This window comes from Prunus mume, linkage group LG3, assembly GCF_029339155.1.
Source record: "Prunus mume cultivar Tortuosa linkage group LG3, ASM2933915v1, whole genome shotgun sequence".
In the NCBI taxonomy this organism is placed as follows: Eukaryota; Viridiplantae; Streptophyta; class Magnoliopsida; order Rosales; family Rosaceae; genus Prunus; species Prunus mume.
In genome coordinates, this window is record NC_142700.1 from 15,903,967 (window position 1) to 15,926,647 (window position 22,681).

Here is a 22,681-nt window from a genome sequence, read left to right on the forward strand (position 1 = left end):
TAGATGAACTACCAAAATGTGGCATTCTACTCTCTATGTATATTTATGCGATTTTTTTTTCTGATAAGTTTAAACAAACAAAGTCAAAATTGTAACATAAAAAGAAATGTAATTCACATAAAAACTTCATAAAATGCATCAAAACATCGCCTCGTCTTACATTTTTCGAAGCCAAAGTATCAATTAACTTTGCATAATCAAGTTTTTATACCATATCTTTTTCAATAGAAAATATAAGAAATAGTCTTGTGGGTTTTTACCTTCTTGTTCTTCCTTAAGATCGCTTCCTCTTGCAGTAGATATTCAATAATAAACTGCTAGTTTTTTTTTTTCTTGTGTTGAGTAGAGCAGATTTTCGTCTATGATGCTAGGTTTTTGTTGTTGTTTGCTAAGATATACACTACTAAGGTTAACTTATTAAACTGATTTAACTTTAGAAAAATAATTGGTCTCTTATTAAGTTTCTATTTTTTAGTTTTAGAGTAAATAATTGGGCTTTTTTTACTGGTATTTGGGCTTAATATAATATTAATATGGCATAATTTTAAAGTAACATACATATATATATAGAGGTTTATGAAAATTGGTGGCCTTTCCAATTTGGAGGCCCTAGGCGACCCCCTTGCCCGCCTATGCTCAGGGCCTCCCTTGTCCTTGTGTGTTAGTATTCAAGTGCTTGGATTAGCAACCACATGGTCTTGCTTATGTTGTTCATAGTAGATGGCGTAAAGTTCTAGTTGAAGGGGACTCCAAGCTTATTATTGACTGCAACATTAATATATATAAAAAACTGAGCCCTTGGAGTATTAAGCTTTTAATTAAGGTAAAAAAACCATAAATTGAATTACAGTATGGCTACCAGAGTGGGGAAACAGTATGGCTACCAGAGTGGGGAAACGTTGGGGTTAACTTGTTGGTGTCTTGGAAATATATAGATTGTTGGGTTAAATTTAATCTATGAGGCTTTATAATAACGAGGACTTTTACTAATCAAACTTTGAAATTACCTATAGGATGACTAAGAATGCCTAGAAAGGGTGAATAAGCCAATTTAAAATTATAATCAATAAATAAAAATAAACTTCAGTAGCATAATTGATATGACTTATCAATCCTGAAAACGTGCAGAGCATAAAATAAAGTAACACGCAACGAATTATTTAACGTGGTAAAACCCTACATCTGGGGAAAATCTACAGGATTCCTCAGTCTAAAACAAATCCATTATAAAATGATGATTACAAGAAGTACTCACACACTTATCCTATACACATTCTAGATAATGTTTATTGACTTCTTCGTAGCTTAACTTCTGTCACGGGATGATCTTTTGACACTCCTTATGTTGAACGCAATACTGGTCATAAATGCTTCAAGCTCACCGGAGTTCTTCCAACTCTCCTTATGTTGAATCTGATACTGGTCACGATCGATTCAAGCTCAAGGGAGAAAAACCGTCACAACGATCTTGGTGCCCTCAATCGTATGAGTCACCAAACATGCAAGTGAATGCAACATGAAAGATAAAAGTGTTTGATAAATCACCAAGTAAACATGGAACATATGATGATTTATCTCAAATAAAAACTCAGCTTTCCAAAGTTTATGGACTGAAAATATGATTGTGAAAGCTCTACAAACAAAGAAGACAAAGGTCTTATTTTATAGACTTTTTCTTTACAAAGAAAGAAAACACATTGAGCAAGTTATCAACCAAAATACAAGTGCCTCTCCATCTGGACTGGACTATAGTCCAGGAACATGAAAGGACAGATGTGCTCGAGGCTGATGAGGGAGCAGCGAATGCGGCTTTATATCATGTGGAGGTGCACTGTCATACTTCTGTGCTGGGATGAGTGACAGGAAGAAGAGGGGTACATACTATATATGGTTTAATGAATCTGTAGATATATTGGAGAATTTAATTAACTGTTGAGGCAAGTATGTGTTTGTGATATGTTGAGTTTTCTGTTCAAATTCAATACAAAAAGTTAACAAGAAAATCTACTGTTGTTGTGGCTCGGATGACTTCTCTTTTCCCTTTTATTGTTTTTTCTATTTTTTTGTTTATTTAAAGGAAGCCATGACAACAATTGGAACAAAATCAATGCAATCCTCAAGGTCTTCATTTTGTTGGAGGAGTTTTCGAGTTCAAATCCCATAATAAACAAGGCAATACCTTTTTCTTTTTTTTTTCTTTTTTTTTTTCTAGAAAAAATCTCTTCGTTCAAACTAAACATAGGGAAGAAAAAAAAATATATATATAAGAAAACTTTTTGGTAGATTGAAGTCAAAGCCACTTCCCTGAAGTCAAAGTCTGGGATATGACAAATCAACTCAATGAATTATCTCTTATTTCAAAGAAGTGGTTCACCAGAAGCTCCTTGCAGCCTTGTGGAGGACAAATCACAGCAGTGCTTCACTTGAGCATCTCATCGAACAACTTCCGTGCATGAGCAGAGGTGCAACTTAAGCAGCTTCTATAGAGTTTTCCAGCGATGGAGGTGCGGTGCACCTACTTGCGCCTGCACAGTCTGCCACTGGCAGGAACAACTCTAAAGGGTAAAAAAGCAAGATTGGGAAGTGGGAGACACAGGAACAACTGCTTAGGAAGTGAGAAAACTCATAGGCTTCTTAATTGGGCCACACTTTTTTTTCCCTGTCGGTTTGGTTAGGCTCGATATGATTTTTAAGAGTGTCAAACTGGAATTGAAATCGATCAGAACCAGTCCGATTTGGTTTTTTCAACAATTTTTTACTTTTTGGTCAAATTTTTTTTTTCTTCTCATTTTTCTCTGCCCGATTTGGTTAGGTTTTTTGGTTCTTCGGTTCAAATGCCAACTTATAATCCCCATATAGTTTCCCATGGGAAGGGAAATAGAAGATTTGTTTCCCATGTTTGGTAATGCTAGAAAATAACTTAGAAATATCAATTTTCCTTTTCCATATCTAGTGGGCATCAATTCGTCCGAATTGACTAAACCAACGGATTCGGACCATAATTACCGGTTTTGTTTACCGCTTTGATTTTGCCTCCTCGCAGTTTCCGTCCTTATTAATGATGTCATAATTTCAATTATACTGTATTTTAAATTTATGTTCTTATTTATCATTTAAAGTTTTCCATTTTAAAAACAAATGTAAAAAACTTTCCCATTTTACTGAGTGCTCTTTAATGGGTTGAATTTGTTGATGGGCTCAAAAGGTTCGCTCTGTTGGGCTTGCAGGACCAGAGCGATGATAAGATGATCTTCGATGAGGAAGGCGATGATATTTAAGAAAATGAAAGCAAAACAACAACAATGTGCACACCTTTGTTTCTCCCTCAACCAAGGTGCAAAATCTATAGCACCAAATTGGTGCAGATCACACAATTAATGTAGGTTAAACTTCCAAGAAAGGCAAAGAGATCTTCAACTCCTAACAAACAATCCAAACACATGATTAAAAATATATATATTCATTAACTAATTAACAAGACAAAAATGAAAAAAAAAATCTTGGTGGGATGGTCGCACTGCGACGTAATATTACTAATTGGTAATATCACATGTTAGTGTGAACGTCACTTGGTGTTATCATAACACGTGTATCCATCTTGTCCTCCATTTTCATGGTCAATAAATACCCCATAACCGGACACTCGTGAGCCTACCAGTTTTCGTCCATTTGCATAATCTTTTAAGTTAACAAGATCCAAAAACCAATGGCAAAGCTAACCCCATTGGCAGTCCTCTATCTTCTTCACAACCCTAATCTTTATGAGTATTATTTCCACTCATGAGCTGCAGTATTTTTTTTCCAGTCGAACTGCACTGAGTATCACCGAATTTAGGAAATCAACGAGTGCGAGCGATTGGTCACAATTCCATGCTCTACTGAAGAGCAACACATAGAAGTTCATGCAGCATGCTGCCATCAGTTGCAGGAAATTCCCACCAGAGTCGTTGTAAGGTGTTGAAGAAACTGATCCTCAAGTACAAATATATATATATATATATATATATATATATATAAACGCTGTGAGCTCGATCAGGCAATGACGTTACCAGCTAGTTGCTCCATAGGACCTCAACCATGCTCTACTTAGAGGCATTAATCTACTTAATTAAGTTTTCTGTTTGTCCTTTTGACTGGTTTGAGTTTTGCCCTGTTGGGTTTGAATGAAAGATGAAGTTTCCAGCATAGAAAGGGAGAATGTTATCTGTCAAGTAATATACATTTTGTGATGAGTTGGATGTGCGCTTAGGTTAGAAAAATCCAAAAACTGCAAACAGCAAAACTAAGCATATGCATCAAAACTTATTCATTAACTAAAGAGTAAAGATTTAAGTCATCCCTTGGAGTAAGAAAATAAAGAACCATAAAAATGAACTTTAAAGCCACAGCTAACTACTCAGACCAGGATGACTGCAAAAGCATCACTCAAATTCCGACACCACCGTACAGACGGAGTACAATGTGAAAAAGGGTGGACTCCTTCTGAATGTTGAAATCTGGAAGAGTCCTCCCATCCTCCAGCTGCTTCCCAGCAGCAAATATGAGCTTTCACATTATCAATGGTATCCAACACATAAATTAGCATCAAAATTCCAAATCAAGAGTTAAATAAATATGTGGTAAAAAAAGTTAACAAAACCAGTAAAATAATATTTATACGCTTGTCCCTCTCTTCTCTAGAATCCTCCCATGTCTCTCATCTGAAAACTACACCACATCTTTACCATATCCTTCATATTCCTCTCTTTAACAGGTTCAGCTTGGGAGGAGAGAGTAGGAAGCGTTAAAATGTAATATTTTTTTTTGGGGGGGGTCGAAACTGAATTTCATAAAACAGCCCAACGCGGACCAGCACCCCAGAACACAGGGGAGCAAAAGCAGACAAACAAGAAACACGAACACTGGCGGAAAAAAGAAAATGTAACCAGAAGCACAAATACTGCAGGAAGCATCACTCAGTAGGGGCCGGGAGGCCAAGCATTAAAAAGCTGAATCCCGTGTTTTGGATACGTTTTTGAAAACACCGAGAACGACAGTACGTTGTTTTCAAAATTTGTGCACCGTTCTGGATTCATTCACTCAAGACAAACTCCCCTGTTTTGTAGCGAACATGTATTCAGTGAAAACCCGGAAACAGAAATGTTTGAACCTATGTTTTAGGAAATCAGTTGGGCTCTACGTATTCAATAGGGGTGTTCTAGTTGTGGGATAAGTCTGATAGTATTAGTAGGAGTGGGAGACGTATGTTAGTATTGGTAGTAATGGGATGTTTAGTTGTTCCTTCTTTATCTGAGTCAGTTACTTTGTACGTGTTAGTTAAGCTGTGTTTCAGTCAATGAGAATTTACTTGAGTTCAACAAAAGCTCTCTATCTCTTGTCGTTTGTGTTTCCTAAATTATCAACATCTGGTATTAGAGCAGGTTGCCCACGTGTTAAAGCCCAACAACCACACGTACTCCACGTCATCCAATATGTGTTGTTTATGTGTTAGACTTGAAAATTCATCACCCAATTTTTAGCATCTCTTTGAAGAAATTATCCATGCAAATAATCAGTTAAGTCGGAAATTGTTTAGTCATTTGAGTATTCATATTTTCATTTCAATTTTAATACGTTTTATTTTTTTGCACATTTTAGATGACGAAATAACTTATGAACAAGTGGTTCTGCTTTTTCCATCGTTAACATATGGGGTGGTCCAAACCGCTTGCTCTTTGCACATGGATTCACGTTTAAAGAGAAGGGGACGTAACACATTGTCTCCTTACTCTCATTGAGATTTAAAACAGCATGGCGGATGTGAACGGCTATTTGGTATGGTGACACTTCAATGTCTACTCGTTGGGAGTATTCTAATCTCATCAGGAATAATAATTAATAGTTGAAGAAAAAGACATGGTCGAGAAATAAGTTTCGAACGTATTTGTAATTAATTACCATCCATATTGCTCTGAAGTCAGTACAGCTCATGAGACTGATACACGGCAGTGTAAAGATGCTGCCACTGCAAGTCATGAGACTGATATGGCTTTTTACAAGGCTTACAATGCTGAGCTATCTTGCTTTTTGTTCCTATTATACAAATTTGCCTTTTTCTTTGTTTCATTTTTATTGGAATGAGTTTTTCTTGTCCACTTACGTATGTTGTTCTTGTCACGTGATTAATATGTACAGCTAGCTACTCCATTCTCGAGTACAGTTCAATTTTAGTTTTTAGTTTTTAACTCGTCCAGTCAAAATCTAAGAATGTTTTTAATGAAGTTTTTACAGAACTGGTAAGCATTCCATACATGGAAGGAAAAAAGTACGTCCGGTTGCACACATTCATTTAAGGCACCGTTGTCTAGGGTTTTTCTTTCTCTCATAGGCATGCAAATACCTAGCAATACCAAGTTAAATCTAAATATTAATGGGTACTTATGTCAGGTTGAGTGCATGGTTAATTAATTTTTCTAACAATGGGAAGTGGAGTACGATCACGTATAAGTGATATTTTATGGATATTATTCTCTAAAAAGGGGAAAACATAAATCATTGTTCATTCATATAGCATGTGTACAAGCTATACCAAGTAAGCATAATACAGTATCATTTCATAATTTCTCCAACAAAGGGATAGTGCGGTTAAATCTTAAGAATTAATCTCAACTCCAAAAGAATATTAGTTTCTTGGGCCTTCGATTCAAAAGTGGGACCTTTGTTCCTCAGGCACACACACCATATATATACGCAATGTGCATAGATATACATTCTCCACACAGAAAATGTACGCCTCACACAGAGAGATAGATATATATATGGGGAGAAAACTATCCGGTGGTAAAGATGTGGTGAAAAGAGGAGCATGGAGTCCTAAGGAAGATAAAGTCCTTGCAGACTACATCAAAACACATGGAGAAGGAAAATGGAGCCATGTTGCTAAGAAAACTGGTTGGTAATATACATATTCAGACATATCGATCGGCCATTTTGGTTTTATTTTATTTATATAAAAGAATTTAGTTTCATAACATCTCTTCGAGATAATATACTTGTAGGGTTGAAGCGGAGTGGGAAAAGTTGCAGACTGCGATGGTTGAATTATCTTAGGCCTGATGTTAAGAGAGGCAACATTTCTCCCGAAGAAGAAGACCTTATTATCAGAATGCACAAGCTTCTTGGAAACAGGTATGACATGTTGACATATTGACATGTCATTTTTTTTTTTTTCCTTTAACAAAGCGATATTCTAAACTACTCTAATGTACGTATGGAAAGAGAGATTGAACTTACATTGTCTTATTTCAAGCTATTAATATATCTAAGATGCATATTAAATATATTTTCAAGTTGAATACTAATTAATTAGGTGATGATTAGGTGGTCCCTCATCGCTAGAAGATTACCAGGTCGGACAGACAATGAAATCAAGAACTTCTGGAATATTAATTTGAGCAAGAGAGTTGCAGAGGCAAGACCACATCGAATCAAGATTAATGCTAAAAATGATGGCGCTGATGAAGGTGGTAATTGTACTGCTAAAGATGATCAGGTTCAGGTGATTCAAAGTATAACATTAAATTGCACAAAGGCAGCTGCCATGATCCCATCGCATCATCATCTACATGATGGCGATAAAAGGTTCAATATTCAAGATCAAAGAGTCGCTGATGACATCTCGTCTAGCAGTTTTCTAAGGGACTTGGACAATTTCATCAATGACGTTTTGCACGAGTCCGAAATCAATGGAGATCAAAATTATGTGCTGGATGATCAAGAAGGGGAGTATTGAATGGAGGATATTGATGGCCACGCGCCATACCTCTCAGTGATGTCAATTTTTTTTAAATAGAAAATTATGTTTTGTTGATTTGAATATAGCAGTGACATCACAATCCTCGAACCACATCTTGAATAATATTGGATGGTTTTGTAAATATCCACGGTATAAATTAGGGGTGGACGCGCATGATCCGGTTCGGTTCGATTTTTCTCACAAATTTAAACCTAAACCAAAACTTACAGAAGGTCTAATTTGATTCGACTTACATAGAAAGTGTTTAGAATAACTGAACTAAACCATACCTATGCGATTCCAATTCAGTTCGGCCAATTTCGAGTTTGGAATGATAAAAACATGAAGAGGTGAATAAGAGAAAAATAGGAAGAAGGAAAAGGAGATAGAAAAGATAAAAGAAGAGCAAAAGAGGTAGAATAGAGAAAGAGGTGAAGAGATAAAGACGAAGGGAAATGGAAAGAAAAAGGTGAAAAAGAGAGAAAGACGGAAGTGCAACAACAACCGGTTATAGTTCACCGAAAAGAAAAAGAAGTTGGGATAGTTGTTATTTAATTGGGTATAAATTGAAACTAAGACATTTATGTATTAATTTGGCTAAAATATCTAGATATTACTTGGAGTTACTAATGTAATTTAAATATTAATTAGGTTTATTAATAATTTTAAATATAAATGAATAAATAAACTTAACATAATCGGTTATGTTCAATTTAAACCGGCTTTTCCAAGACAAAAACCGATGCAGGACCGATCCCCAAGGCGGAGGCTGCATATAGGACCATGGTGGTCCCAGGCCTCTCCTCAAATTTATTATTAAAAAAAATTGTATGCTACTTTGCACATTATCATATTTTTAATAAGGCCCAACCCAAGTTCTTGTTATGCGGAACACCCATTGGACAATTATAAATATTATTTATATTTACAATTATCTTCTACCCACATACAGCCCTACCAAGTCAAAAGCCCTCTAAAGCGCTCTTCACTGTTGTAAAACAATTCTCAAAACACAAGCCGACTTGTCTTGTTCCTCGAAACCCCACATTTCGAGCATTCTAAGCGCCCCTCACCGGCTTGTCTTGCTTTTGACGTTAGCACTAATTCTATCGGTTGCAACCATAAGTATAGAGCTGGTATTTTTTGCTATAAATATTGTGAAAAATCGATTACAGAATCAAATTTGGGATTTATTGATAGACAATTGTTTGGTTGCATATATTGAGAAAGACATTTTTAATAGTATTTATGACGAGGCTATTATGCAACGATTTCATAATATAAAAACTCGTTGAGGACAACTATAATTGTAATGAATATGCAATATGATTTTTGATATATGTGAATGTGATATACATAAGGGCGGAGCTAGAATTGTAAAATTGGGGAAGCCGAAGTAAAAAAGACGAGTATCTAAAACATTTATGTATTCAAAGGTTACATGTTTAGGGCTAAATATTTCTAGTTTAGCTTGTTACTCATGCTAATAGTTGAGGTATTAATTTCCTGAGAGTTGTCGGAGTTTCTTGTGTCTAGAAACACATTCTTTTGTTGTTCAATCTTCAAATGCTAATTGTATTCTGTTCGGTTGACGGGATGACAAAAGCAAGACAAACAATTACACACAACAATCATCCAAGACCAAGCATGGCCCAGAGAAGGAAGAACAGAGCCACTTACTAAGACAAGGAAGATCAGAGCCACTTACAAATTGTGAGCAGCACCAGATTCAGGAAATCAATCAGTGCGAACTTAACAGACAAGTAATGCAAACAGACCACACCTTCGATCCAAACAATCCAAGCACAACATGAAGGAACAATTCACATATATACATATATATAAACTAAAACATACAAAACGCAAACAGAAGTGCATGAAAAGGAATTTCATGTGTTACTAAATAAAGAGTAATAAGATAAGCCATCCATCCATCAGCCATTTCAAGACCATGAAAATACAGAACCACATAACTTGTTATTATAGCTAATGCTGCCGTTCAAACAAGGATGGCACCACAAGCATCAACGAAAATCTAAAAACCACCACGAAGGCAGAGGGACTAGGTGAAGGGTGGATTCCTTCTGAATGTCGTAATCGGCAAGAGTCCTCCCCGTCCTCCAGCTGCTTACCAGCAAAGATGGGCCCCTCTGCCGGTCTGAGGCAGAGCAATACAGATGCATGTAAAACAGAAAAAATCCAAATGCAAAAAGAAACAGAGCATATACATATAAAGCATTTTTATTTATTAACTAAATAGTTTCTGGTGACCCATCCATTGGCCAATTAAAGAGTACGAAATATAAAATTACAGAATTTTTTTATTTATTTAAAAAGTCACTGCTCAGACAAGGATGGAACCACAAGCATCATTCAGAATTCAGATACCGCCACGGAGACGAAGGACAAGGTGAAGGGTAGACTCCTTCTGAATGTTGTAATCTGCAAGAGTCCTCCCGTCCTCCAGCTGCTTACCGGCAAAGATGAGCCTTTGCTGGTCCGGAGGAATGCCCTCCTTGTCCTGAATCTTAGCTTTCACATTATCAATGGTATCAGAACTCTCCACCTCCAGAGTTATCGTCTTCCCAGTGAGGGTCTTCACAAAGATCTGCATCCCACCACGCAGACGGAGCACCAAGTGCAGGGTCGACTCCTTTTGAATGTTGTAGTCGGCAAGGGTCCTTCCATCCTCCAGCTGCTTGCCTGCAAAAATCAACCTCTGTTGGTCTGGAGGGATACCCTCCTTGTCCTGGATTTTGGCCTTCACATTGTCAATAGTATCCGAGCTTTCCACTTCCAAAGTAATTGTCTTCCCAGTCAAAGTTTTCACAAAGATTTGCATACCACCACGCAACCGAAGCACCAGGTGCAGAGTGGATTCCTTTTGGATGTTATAATCGGCAAGGGTGCGGCCATCCTCAAGCTGCTTACCAGCGAAGATTAGCCTCTGCTGATCGGGGGGAATGCCTTCCTTATCCTGAATTTTTGCTTTGACATTATCTATGGTATCCGAGCTTTCAACCTCCAAGGTTATCGTCTTCCCAGTAAGTGTCTTGACAAAGATTTGCATACCCCCACGAAGACGAAGCACTAAGTGAAGGGTTGATTCCTTTTGGATATTGTAATCAGCCAGGGTGCGGCCATCCTCAAGCTGCTTCCCAGCAAAGATGAGCCTCTGCTGGTCTGGTGGGATGCCCTCTTTGTCTTGGATCTTAGCCTTGACATTATCAATTGTGTCGGAGCTCTCAACCTCCAATGTGATGGTCTTTCCGGTGAGAGTCTTGACAAAGATTTGCATTCCACCGCGGAGTCGGAGCACCAGATGGAGGGTGGACTCCTTCTGGATGTTGTAGTCGGCGAGGGTGCGGCCATCCTCAAGCTGCTTGCCAGCAAAGATCAGCCTCTGCTGGTCCGGGGGAATGCCCTCCTTGTCTTGGATCTTGGCTTTGACATTGTCGATCGTGTCAGAGCTCTCAACCTCGAGGGTGATGGTCTTTCCGGTGAGGGTTTTCACAAAGATCTGCATCTGTATATATATATAGAAAACAATCATGAATCAGATTTGTTTCTTGACATAAACAAAATTGCATCTTGGAATGTGATTTGTTAAAATCAGACAACAATACAAAATTTTATCAACAAAACTTATTTCACACATGTATGGAATGATTCGAAACAGTTCTCTGCCATATCTTGATTTTTAACAGCAACCAATTAACAATTTCGTGTACAATCAAATAACCAAACAAAAAAATTGATACAAAATTTTTCGCGGAGAGCTGCATATTATAACACAAAGCAAACCCTAAAATCAAAATTGCAACTTGTATCTGATAGATTTCTATTGTTCCTTGGAATTCATACAATTAAACTCAACTTGTTCCTCGAAAGTAATTGATTAAATCAGGCAAAGATTTAGGATTTCATACACATCCAGAAGATTCTAACCAATTTTCGTACACAAATTGATTAAAAAAAATGGCATCTTGATTATTAACAACGACAGGATTAAACAATCGAACAAAAGAAAATATTGACGAAACTATAAACAACAAATTGGCATCTTGATTATTAACAACGATACGATTACAAAATCAAACTGAAGAAAATATTGAAGAAACAGATCAGCAACATAGGAAATACGAACCTTGAGAGAGAGAGAGTTAGAGAGAACTTCGATGAGCTTTAGGGATTTCGCTTTGCTTTTGTTTTCTTCAACGTTGTAGGGCTTGGCATCGAAAAGCGCCTTCATTTATAGGACCAATTGCCGACCTAATGTCGGTGAGATTAAACCCCCAACCCAATGGGACTGCGCCACGTGTCAAGATTGATTCCTTTCCCTGGCAGGCACGGCAAGGTTCGCGAATTTTCTTATGAGAAGATAGAAAAGTTAAGTGGAGGGCCTCTCCAGTCCACATTGGTATTTTAGCAAACCACGGAAAGGATACTGCTGGGCATATTCCGCTGTGTTTCACCTCTACTAACTCCAGAGCCCACCAATACAATAAAGGTCATTTTTATTTTTATTTTATACGAGATAAGAGTCGTTTTTATTAGATAGATAGTACATAATGTGGTATAATTAGTATTTTTGTTTAAAATTTGAATCCAATTAAAATTAAAAACAGGCACCATACGTAGGGTGTCTTCCGAAATATGACAATTAAAGATTAAATGGTCCTAATTTGCTAATGCATCAACAACAAAGTCTGCCTTTCTAAAATTGTGTCGAAACTGCCCAACATCGAAACGTTGGTAAATGAAGTTGATGTCTCGAATGATCATCAGTGCTCGCCCATGAATCCAATAAGCCCCCAATAAGCAATCAATCGAAAGTTCGAAATCTTCATTCACCAAAGGCTAAAGAATGCTTTTCTTACCAGCACAAAGTAAACCATCTCACAAAGCAATCAACAACTAAAACATTATTAAATCCTAACTTGGTTGGATAAACATAAAACCCTAACCCCAGAGAGAGAGAGAGAGAGGGAGAACACTTCGGATGGATCTCGTTGGATCTTCGGTGTGCTTCGGATGTTGGTAGACTTATGTCAATATACTCTTCTTTTGGCAGATTTATTGTCTCAGATATGGGCTTGTTTTTGTTGTGCCTTATCTTGCCAGGTTGTTTATTGAGGTGTTGTAGCTTGGTCATAATAAATCCACTTCTCATTAGTGCATTGAGGCCCAGGAGTAACAAGGTCGCACTCTCTATTTCATGCCCCAGAGGAAGATTAGCGGCGGTTGATTTTCCTTTTGTTGATGTTGTAGTTTATTATTATTATTATTATTATTATTATTATTATGTTGGTTTAGTTTGTCAATAAATTCCAGAAACTTAGTTGAGTTTGCTAGGTATTCATAGTCTCTTTAAGAGAGTCGTGTCGGTTAGCTGTTAGTTTTTGTGTTTTATGTCATTGAACTAGATTCGGGGATATAATGGTGGTTGGAATGGGTTTTAGAAAAGTTATTTTAGAGTGTGGTTATCTCCAGATCATTTCAGCTTTTCAAATGGCTTGGGTCACAGGGAAGTTTTACCCACAATTGCCATATTGTTATTGGTATAACTCCCTTTATAGTCTATGTCCTTTGTACTCTTTATTTTTATTCATCTAATAAAATTCTATTGCCCTTTTATAAAAATCATAACTTGAAAGCACTAAGCACAATATATCCTAGATTAATTAATTAATTAATTTATTTATTTTACTTTATGCTTATCAATACATAATTTTTTATGCAAATGAACACTTCTTTTTTTTTTTTTTTCCTAAATTCAATTGTTTGTGTTATATATATATATATATATATAGAGAGAGAGAGAGAGAGAGAGAGAGAGAGAATAAGAAAACAAGAAAGAATTTTGGAGTCAATGGAGTCTAGTCTAGTGGTAAAAAAGCATTACTTTGCAAATTAGAGGTCTTAGGTTTGAACCCCCATGACATCTTGGTTGTGTGTGAGAGAAACTTTCCTTAGGTGTGTCTTTCCTTATCATTAAAACTCCATAATGTTTAGGTTACACCCAAATTTACTCATTTTACATCATTAAGGAATTTAATTAAAAATTAATTACATAACGGGACCGAATGGACCCTCCCCCCATATTTATTGATATTTACAACACTTTTTTTTTTTTAAATGTCGGCACAATGATAAGTTATTCCCAAATTGCATACATAGAAAGAAGAATATGTTCATAGAGAGTTTTGAGCTTCTCTTTGGATCTTAGAGAAGTTCCACCGGTTTGGATTATCAGGGCCAAAGGCTCCTTGGGCTGCAAAAACACTCAACCATTCAAATCCAGCTCGGATAGATGGTGGGATCCACTAAGACTGGGCTGATTTGAAGGCAAGAACAGCCCAAACTGTTGCCTGAGGGCGCTGATGTTAGCGCTAAAGCCAGCCAAGAAAAAAATTGAAAAAAATTTGGAAAAGAATACCAAAAAATTCATTTTTTTTAAATACCTAGTAATTTTTTATTTATTAATCTCATATGTATAAATATTTATAAAAAATTTCATGTGAATAGTAATTATCCTTGGGTGGAAAAGCAAAAAATACATTGCTATGGCATATACTATTCATAAACAGTAACCACCATTACTTGCCCATGTTCTTTATCATAGCAAATAAGTGAAAATGCTCATAGCTAAGTTGTATAGGCCAATGGGCTTAACTTTCCTTTGTATTGTTGCTTGGGCCTTGTGCCCCTACCATAGCTGAAGTGCACCACTTTTTCTTTTTCTTTTTTAGGTGGGGAGACTCACCCAAAAAAGTAGCTAGTCCATTGAGATTTGTTGGATGTATTGGATTCAATTGCTGAGTTTCAAGTGTATGGAGTCATTTTATAGTGATGGTCTTATATAAGGCCCTTAGACCATCTCCAACCCAAGGGGTGGAAACTCAAAATTTGAGTTTAGCCTCCAAAAAACTTCTCAAACCCATGTATTTTGAGAGGTGAAAATTTGAGATGACTCAAAACTGGACTGGAATTCCAATCAGAATTCATGCTGGACTGATAAACTCGCGGTGTCCAAATCTGCTTTAATATATAATTTTTTATTGGATGCAAGGAGCAGCCCATGTGCTTGGCCATGTCGCTAGCCCACTTTGACAAGTGGGAATGAAGATTCCCTTTCCGTTTTTGAGAAGCAACGGCTACTTTTTCAAATGTTTTGTTATGCTGTTTAAAAAAATAAAAATAAAAATATTCCAACAGCTATAAAATCAACGATTCTGATTCATTTTAGGCAATCTCAACAGTAAAATTTCACATCCAACGGCTCAAATTTAAATCCAACAGTCAAATTAATATTTATAATTAATCTAAGTCAGGTCCAACCCCAAAACTTATTCCAAACTCTATAAATAGCCATTCATTTGGTAAATAATCCACCAAAAATCATTTTTTTCCTTTCTCCTTTTGTTTTCCTTTCTCCCTTTGTTATAATTTTTCATTCTACATTCATTCTTGTTGAGAATGGCCCCAAAACCCCAAAGAGGTGTGAACTGGAAACCACAAGAAGATGAGGCATTGCGTAGAGGTTGGGTTTCTATCTCTAAAGATGGGGCTATTGACACGAATCAATCAAATGATTCATTTTGGTTGCGTGTGTACCAAATTTTTTTGGAAAATGATCCGGGCATGAGCGGAGCCGGGGTACGATCACAGCAAGCTATTGCTTCTCGGTTCAAGATCATCAACCAATAATGTTCGATTTGGAAAGCATGTATAACAAAGGCCAATGCAAGGCATGTGAGTGGCTCCAATCTTGAAGATGTGGTGAGACCCAATTTTTTCAATGCTTAAATTTATAATTTTAATTGTTTTCAATTATTAACTTGATTTTTATTTATTTCATGGGTAGGATATAAATGCAAAAACAATTTTCTTGAATGATAATAAACCTCCAAATGGGCCTTTCAAGTTGTATCATGCTTGGCAAATCTTAAAAGATTGCCCAAAATGGAACGACCTATGTGAATCTCCCACACAATCTTCAAAGATTCTTCTCATAGTGGCAATACAGTCAATTTGGAGGAAGATGAAGATGATGTGGTCATGCCCATTCCAAAGCCATTGGGAAGAGATAAATAGAAGGATGAACAAAAGAAAGGGAAAGGTGTTGAAAGCTATCTCAACAAAAGTGGTAAGTTCTTGTCTGAATTGGTTCAACAAGGAAATGAGGCAAAAGATGATAGGCGGCGAAAGTTAGAGCTCCTACAAGAGCAACATTCATATCAAATCCAACAAGATAAGAAGGCCAATGAACAGAGGATAATATCTATGGACCTATCGAGGATAATATCTATGGACCTATCCAAATTTACTCCAAGAAAGAAGAAGTATTGGGGGAATAAGCAAGACAAAATTATTGAGGCCCAGATGACCACTATGTGGAGACTATTATCCAAGCCCTCCACATAGTGGTCATTAATTTACGTTTATTTGTAATTGTTGTTTATCTTTATTTATAATTGTCGTTTATCTTTATTTCTAATTGTTGTTTAGCTTTATTTTTAATTATTGTTTATCTTTATTTGTAATTGTTGTTTATCTTTATTTATAATTATCATTTATCTTTTTTTTTTTTAATGATTGTAGTTTATTTTTCTATGATTAGTTTATTTTTATATAAATTCAATGATAAACCACATAATTCATTAAAATCACACAACCACTTTTATAATTTAAACACACAACATAGCTCATTGCCCCTCTCATTCGCATCTCCAAATGTGGTTGATCAAATCATTTCTTAGATTGTGATGCACTTGTGAAGCACGAATTCTATTATGCCGGACAATGTAGTCTAAGATATTTTGTCTGTCTCAGTTTATATCGTACGTGATAGTTGGCTCAAGCTCATAAGCAAGTCTTGCTCTTGCTCTTCTAGATGTTTGTGGACAATTGTCTTCATCATCAGATTCTGCATCTAGATCCTCATACTCATCCTCAACAATCATGTTGTGCAATATTATGCAGGTCATCATGATTGAATGAAGTTGTTCTTTGCGCCACATACGTGCAGATCCCCTAATAATTGCCCATTAAGCCTGAAGTATTCCAAAGGCTCTTTCGACATCCTTCCTATAAGCCTCTTGTTTTTGGGCAAATAGTTTTTTTTTTTTTTTTTTTGGAGTATCCGATTGGGAAATCGTCTTAACCAATGTAGCCCAATGAAGGTAGATACCATTAGCCAAGTAATAACCCAGATTATATTCATTTTCATTGACAACATATTGGATGTGGGGAGACACTCCATTCACTACATCATTAAACAACGAGGAGCGAGCTAGAACGTTGATATCGTTGTTCGATTCGGCAACGCCAAAAAAGGGCATGCCATATCGAAGTGTCATATGAGGCTACTGCTTCTAGAACGACAGTTGGCTTATGTTTGTACCCAAACTGGCCTGCCCAAGTAGTGGGACAGTTCTTCCATTCCCAATGCATGCAGTCGAGACGCCTAACATGTCTGGGAATCCTCTGCGACTAGCCTTATGCAAGAGCCTGTAAAGGTCGGCGGGATTTGGGGAACGGAGGTACCACTGACCATACACGGCTTCAATAACAGAACAAAACTTTCGAAAACATTCAAGGGTTGTAGATTCACCCAATCTACAGTACCCATCGGTGGAGTCTGCCGAGCATTCAAAAAATGGTTGTTAGCTTCTGCTCTGGGGATAGACTTTGTCGTCCACAAATGTCTATCTTCTGGGTAAAGTATGGCTCATGTGCAACAACATCATTCAAGATGCGATAGAAAAACTCTCTTCTCATGCGGAACTGCCTGCAAAAGTCCACTGGGGGATAAATTAGTCTTTCACAGAAGTAGTCCTCCATGAGACTCTTACGATGTTTTTCTCTCTTTCGATTCTTGTATTCATGGCCTGCAACAGAACCACCATGTTTGGATTGTTGACTATGTTGCTCCAGCAACAAACGTATGGTGTTGAACAGCCATTGCAACCCTCTGTTGATGAAGGTCATCATCATCAGAATCATCATTGAAGAAATTTTGTATAGCATTCCCTCGTGAATTCATTGTAAGAAGGAGAATTGAAAGAGATTGTGTGGTCAATTCAGTAGAATAACACTTCTTAAATAAACAAGAGAATGAGATGATCTACATGTTTGAAAATAATTGAATGAAAATAGGAAAAGATAGGGAAAGATAAGGGAATCCAATAAAGTGATATGAACAAAGATGAGCAATGGTTCAGAACGTGATTGAAACAAGACAAGATGAGAAATGGTTCAGAAAATAATTGAATGAAGATAGGAAAAGATAGGGAAAGATAAGAGAATCCAATAAAGTGAGATGGACAAAGTTGAGCAATGGTTCAGAACATGATTGAAACAAGACAATAGGGGATGGGAAGGAGTTCAGAAAATAATTGAAGAACACAAGTGGAGGTGGGCAAAAGTTCAAAACATTATTGAATGAGGATAAAGGAATCCAATGAAGTAAATGTAAAAGTAAAAATGGAAGAAAATTATGGCAATGACTTCAATGAAGAGTTCGAATTATTCCGGGCATACGTATGATGTTGTACTTGTTTTTATTTTTAAGTGAAATTCTATTATGTTTTGGAATTTTAATTTTTTTAGGTGAAACTGTTTAGAAAATTAAATCACAAGTATTGAAACAAAAATAATGTCAAGAAAAATTAACAAGAAAAAAAAAATAGGGGTTATTCATTCTTAAACAATTTAATAAAGTTGTGGGCTCAAATTATGAGTCTGTAAGATTGGAGGAAAAAACAAATTGAGTCCTAAAAATACATGAATAGTTGTATTTTGGAGAGTGGAAATTTGAGTTTAGCCCCAACATGGTTGGAGATGGTCTTAAATGAGGTCTTATTTCCTAACTTTTGAATTAAATTAATTAATTTAATCTAACGACTAATCAATTTAAATAATTAAGAGATAAGGCCTTATAAGGCCCTCACTATAGAATTCTTGATAATGACCACGCATGCATGCAGGCTTAGACAGAATTGATGAAAATTATGATCCATTAATTCGTATATAATATATAATTATCGTGTTAAAAGATCAAATAACCTACACATCAAGAATAATAATTTTAATGATTAAACAATTTTGGATTTAGTTGACTTTTGCAAAGATAACTTAAAATATAGACAATTCTAATCGTTGAAATACATTAATTAAGTAACCCTAAAAAATAATTTGTGCACTTTTTTACAACAAAACAGCAAAATGTATACACATATATGTTTATATTTTAGTCAGTCCCCAAGTGGTTCTGTTTTGTCCCATAAACAAGAGGGGTGGTCCAATCACTGGGTCTTTGCACATGGATTTATATTTAAGAGAAGGGGACGTACATATTGGCTACTTACTCATTCGATTTTACTACAACATTTGGCCGGTATTAATATCGGAATTTATCTTTTTAACTATTTGGTTTAGTGACACTCAATTTCCACTTGTTCGAATAAGTTTAATATTAAAAAGATGAACAACAGTTGTTGAATAAAAAGATATATTTCCTTGTTTTCTCCCTCTTCTTCTCCTCCATTTTCTTTTTCAATCTCTCTGAAGTCTTTTGAGCTTAGCAAAATTAGAAGTTATACCAAATGTCATGCATACAGCCTATGGCTCACTGCACGCCGTGAAATGTTAGAACAACTTATGTCACGACTTACGAGCTAAAGTAAGAAAAAGTAAGAAAAACTTGCATAATAAATTATATATTCTAAAACGATTATACTTTTTGGCCACTTTTTTTTATTATAATTTTTTTATTTTAACAAATGATATTTCGCTTTAATCTAATCTAAACTACAGTGTGTAGGGGATTCAAACTCGGGTGTAGAATGAGGAGTACATCTGTTCTAGTCAACTTGGCTAAGTCAATGTCTACATTTTTTGGCCACCTTAGTTGAACATATTTAGATCAATTATTATATGAGCAGTTATAATTTGGTCAAGAAAATTAATGTGATTCCTCTATCATTATTTGAACATGCATTTTCTCTTCAAAACAAAACTCAGTATAATAACTAGAAAAAGAGGCTATGCCGAAAGAAAAGAAAGAAAGAAAGAAAAAAAGTTTGATTTTGGAAAGTTTAATTAATTGTGGTAAAAAAAGACTAATTAGCATAATTTTTACCTGGGGGTTGATCTATCCATATATAATGCTCTGAGATCAGATCAGCATAGCTCATGAGACTGACTGAGATAGCAGGGTCATTGAAGATGGCGGTGCCACTGCCAGCACACGTTGTGGATATTTCGTTTGCCCTTAAATTGTTGTAGATATTTCGTTTTGGATGTTTATATATTGTTAGGAAATTCAAGTAAAAAAGGGACCTATATATATCCTCTCAGGCAGGCACACAGACCATATATATACCCAACATGCTGGGATATCTTCTTCTCCGTTCAGTAATTTGTGTTTGAAATTCAAATCCTCAGAGAGAGAGAGAGAGAGAGAGAGAGAGAGAGATGGGGAGGAAACCTTCCGGTGATAAAGACGGGCAAAAGAGAGGAGCATGGTGTGCTGAGGAAGATAAAGTCCTTGCTGACCACATAAAAACACATGGAGAAGGAAAATGGAGCCATGTTGGTAAAAAAACTGGTTCGTATATATACATATATATATTTCGAGCCATGTTGCTAAAAGTATTTAGTACGTTTCTTGTAACATCTCTTTCTTGTTGTAGGGTTGAACCGGAGTGGGAAAAGTTGCAGACTGCGATGGTTGAATTATCTTAGGCCTGATGTTAAGAGAGGCAACATTTCTCCCGAAGAAGCAGACCTTATTATCAGAATGCACAAGCTTCTTGGAAACAAGTATGACATATTGACACGTCATACGGTCTTCCAAGCTATTAATAAACAATTAATAATGTTTAACTAAATAAATGTTTATCTATCTGAATTAACATTATGGTTATGGTGATGATTAGGTGGTCCCTCATCGCGGGAAGATTACCAGGTCGGACAGATAATGAAATCAAGAACTTCTGGAATATTAATTTGAGCAAGAGGGTTCTAGAGGAAGGACGAAGCCCTAATAATCAACGTGGCATTAAGACATTCAATTGCACAAAGGCTTCTCCCATGATCCCATCGCATGATGATCATGATCATGATCCAATGGTTGAGAATGCAGCAGATGCAACTCTTCCTGGTTCTGTGAGAAAAGATCGTGAGAACTCGTTCTTAAGGGATTTGGATAATTTCATCAATGACCTTTTGCGCGACTCCGGAATCAATGGAGAGTATTGAAAGGAGGATATTGCCGGCCAACTTTCACAATAACGAGATAAATTTGTCAATCACATTTTGATATGTGTGCAAAAATGTTTTATTTTCGTGTTTTTGATATATCATTTCTACTTATGTATGAAATTGTAATCAATAGGAATAAGGCGCACCACAATAAAAAAAACACCTTATGTGAGCAATCTACTAAACAATAATACTATTTGTACTATATTTATTAGCCAATTAGAAAAGAGGTTAGTAATGTAGTCAGTAAATGAAAAAATCGGTGGACTCGAATCACTCAATTGGAATTGGAACCAATCCAACCATTCATCTCGACTGTTAATGGATACGTTTAGGAACTTGGACAAAGCTATGTTTTTGTACAAATTTAAAATACTTTTCTTACTCTTTTATACATATTATATAGATTAGTATTAGGACTTAATTGTAACGTATGCATGTGGCATGTATGTACTAGTGTTTGTAAATGATAAACAACTAGTATCAACAAACATTCAGATAAAGGAGCAAAGGATGATAATGGCTAAATAAAAAAATAAAATAAAAATAACGGAATCGGGGTGGGGACCATTAATGACCAAGTTCTGAAATATTGGCGGTGACTGATTTAGATAACAGTCAATATTTATCATAAATTTGCAGAGTGGCTCTGTGTTGGTTGGTTGATCTCCAGACTTTATAGACTGTAGTTGTTGTGGCATTAATTTCTTGGGACATGTTGAAGTTTCTTGCGTTGTTGCCTAGAAACTTGTATCAGACATGCATTCTTTTGTTCTTCAGTGTAAATTTTATCAAAAAAGAAAGAAAATAAAAAGAAAGCTTTGTGGTGGATGATTTATTAGGCGTTGTTAGGCCTCGCTTGATCTGTATTAGTTAGTTGTCGTTTCTTTTTGGGGTTTTGTTCCCCCCTATCTCATCCAAAAAAAAAAAAGCTGTGTTTTTCTGCACCATCCATCCACAGAGAATTAGTACTTGAAGGGTTTGGTATGTAAATGGTAATTTAATTTTTGTTGCAGCAAGCTAGCAACAATTACCAGGAAAATATAAACATGAAATATGAGTAACAACGTAGAGACTAAATATCACTAGACCAAATAGTCGTTGCCTTTGATTATAAGTCGAAAAAGCACCTTCTAAATACTCTGTGTTGTTAATCTTGTAATTATGCGGGAGATTAAGGCAGAGATCATTCTATGCATGACTGCGTTTCTATATTATTGGGAAATAACAGCTAGCTCTCAACATTTAATAAATGTCAAATTTACATTCTAAAACCATATGTAAAAGAAAACATTGGCATTCATTAACTAATTACGAGTATAAAAAACAGGTAATAAAATGAGAGTTCTGCAAACCAAGATGAAAGGCACCACAAGAATCTCTCAGAAATCAGAAACCACCACGAAGACGGAGGACAAGGTGGAGGGTGGACTCCTTCTGAATGTTATAATCTGCAAGGGTCCTTTTTTTTTTTTTTTTTTTTTATATATATTTAAAGAAATAGCGGCTATACTCGGTATTTTGGAATATTTTTCAAAGAAATAGTATAGTCGGGCGGCTATACTAGGATCTTTCTAATTTTTTAAAAGGGTTTTTCTCAGCAATGGTCCCTCAACTATACCCAGTGTTGCATTTGGG

General features: G+C 36.0%; 2 protein-coding genes across 4 annotated transcripts; one reads left to right on the plus strand and one right to left on the minus strand.

Moving 5' to 3' along the window:
• The first annotated feature begins 6,733 nt into the window (after window positions 1-6,733).
• On the plus strand, window positions 6,734-21,177 carry LOC148918886 (transcription factor MYB1-like). 3 transcript variants are annotated; one of them, XM_089047734.1, is made up of 3 exons: window positions 6,734-6,930; window positions 20,473-20,602; window positions 20,719-21,177. In XM_089047734.1, the coding sequence occupies exons 1-3, from the start codon at window positions 6,765-6,767 to the stop codon at window positions 21,038-21,040; spliced, it is 618 nt and encodes a 205-aa protein (XP_088903860.1). In that variant the 5' UTR covers window positions 6,734-6,764; the 3' UTR covers window positions 21,041-21,177. The 3 variants fall into 3 exon arrangements, with proteins under 3 accessions (XP_088903860.1, XP_088903861.1, XP_088903859.1); XM_089047735.1 differs by lacking the exons at window positions 20,473-20,602; window positions 20,719-21,177 and adding exons at window positions 7,038-7,167; window positions 7,360-7,916 and having other exon boundaries at window positions 6,744-6,934; XM_089047733.1 differs by lacking the exons at window positions 20,473-20,602; window positions 20,719-21,177 and adding exons at window positions 7,038-7,167; window positions 7,360-7,916 and having other exon boundaries at window positions 6,770-6,930.
• On the minus strand, window positions 10,000-12,080 carry LOC103344273 (polyubiquitin). The gene is made up of 2 exons (XM_089047732.1): window positions 11,922-12,080; window positions 10,000-11,300 (listed from the first exon to the last, which is right to left on the minus strand). Exons 1-2 carry the CDS (start codon window positions 12,024-12,026, stop codon window positions 10,155-10,157), a joined length of 1,251 nt encoding a protein of 416 aa, XP_088903858.1. The 5' UTR covers window positions 12,027-12,080; the 3' UTR covers window positions 10,000-10,154.
• Window positions 21,178-22,681: the final 1,504 nt, after the last annotated feature.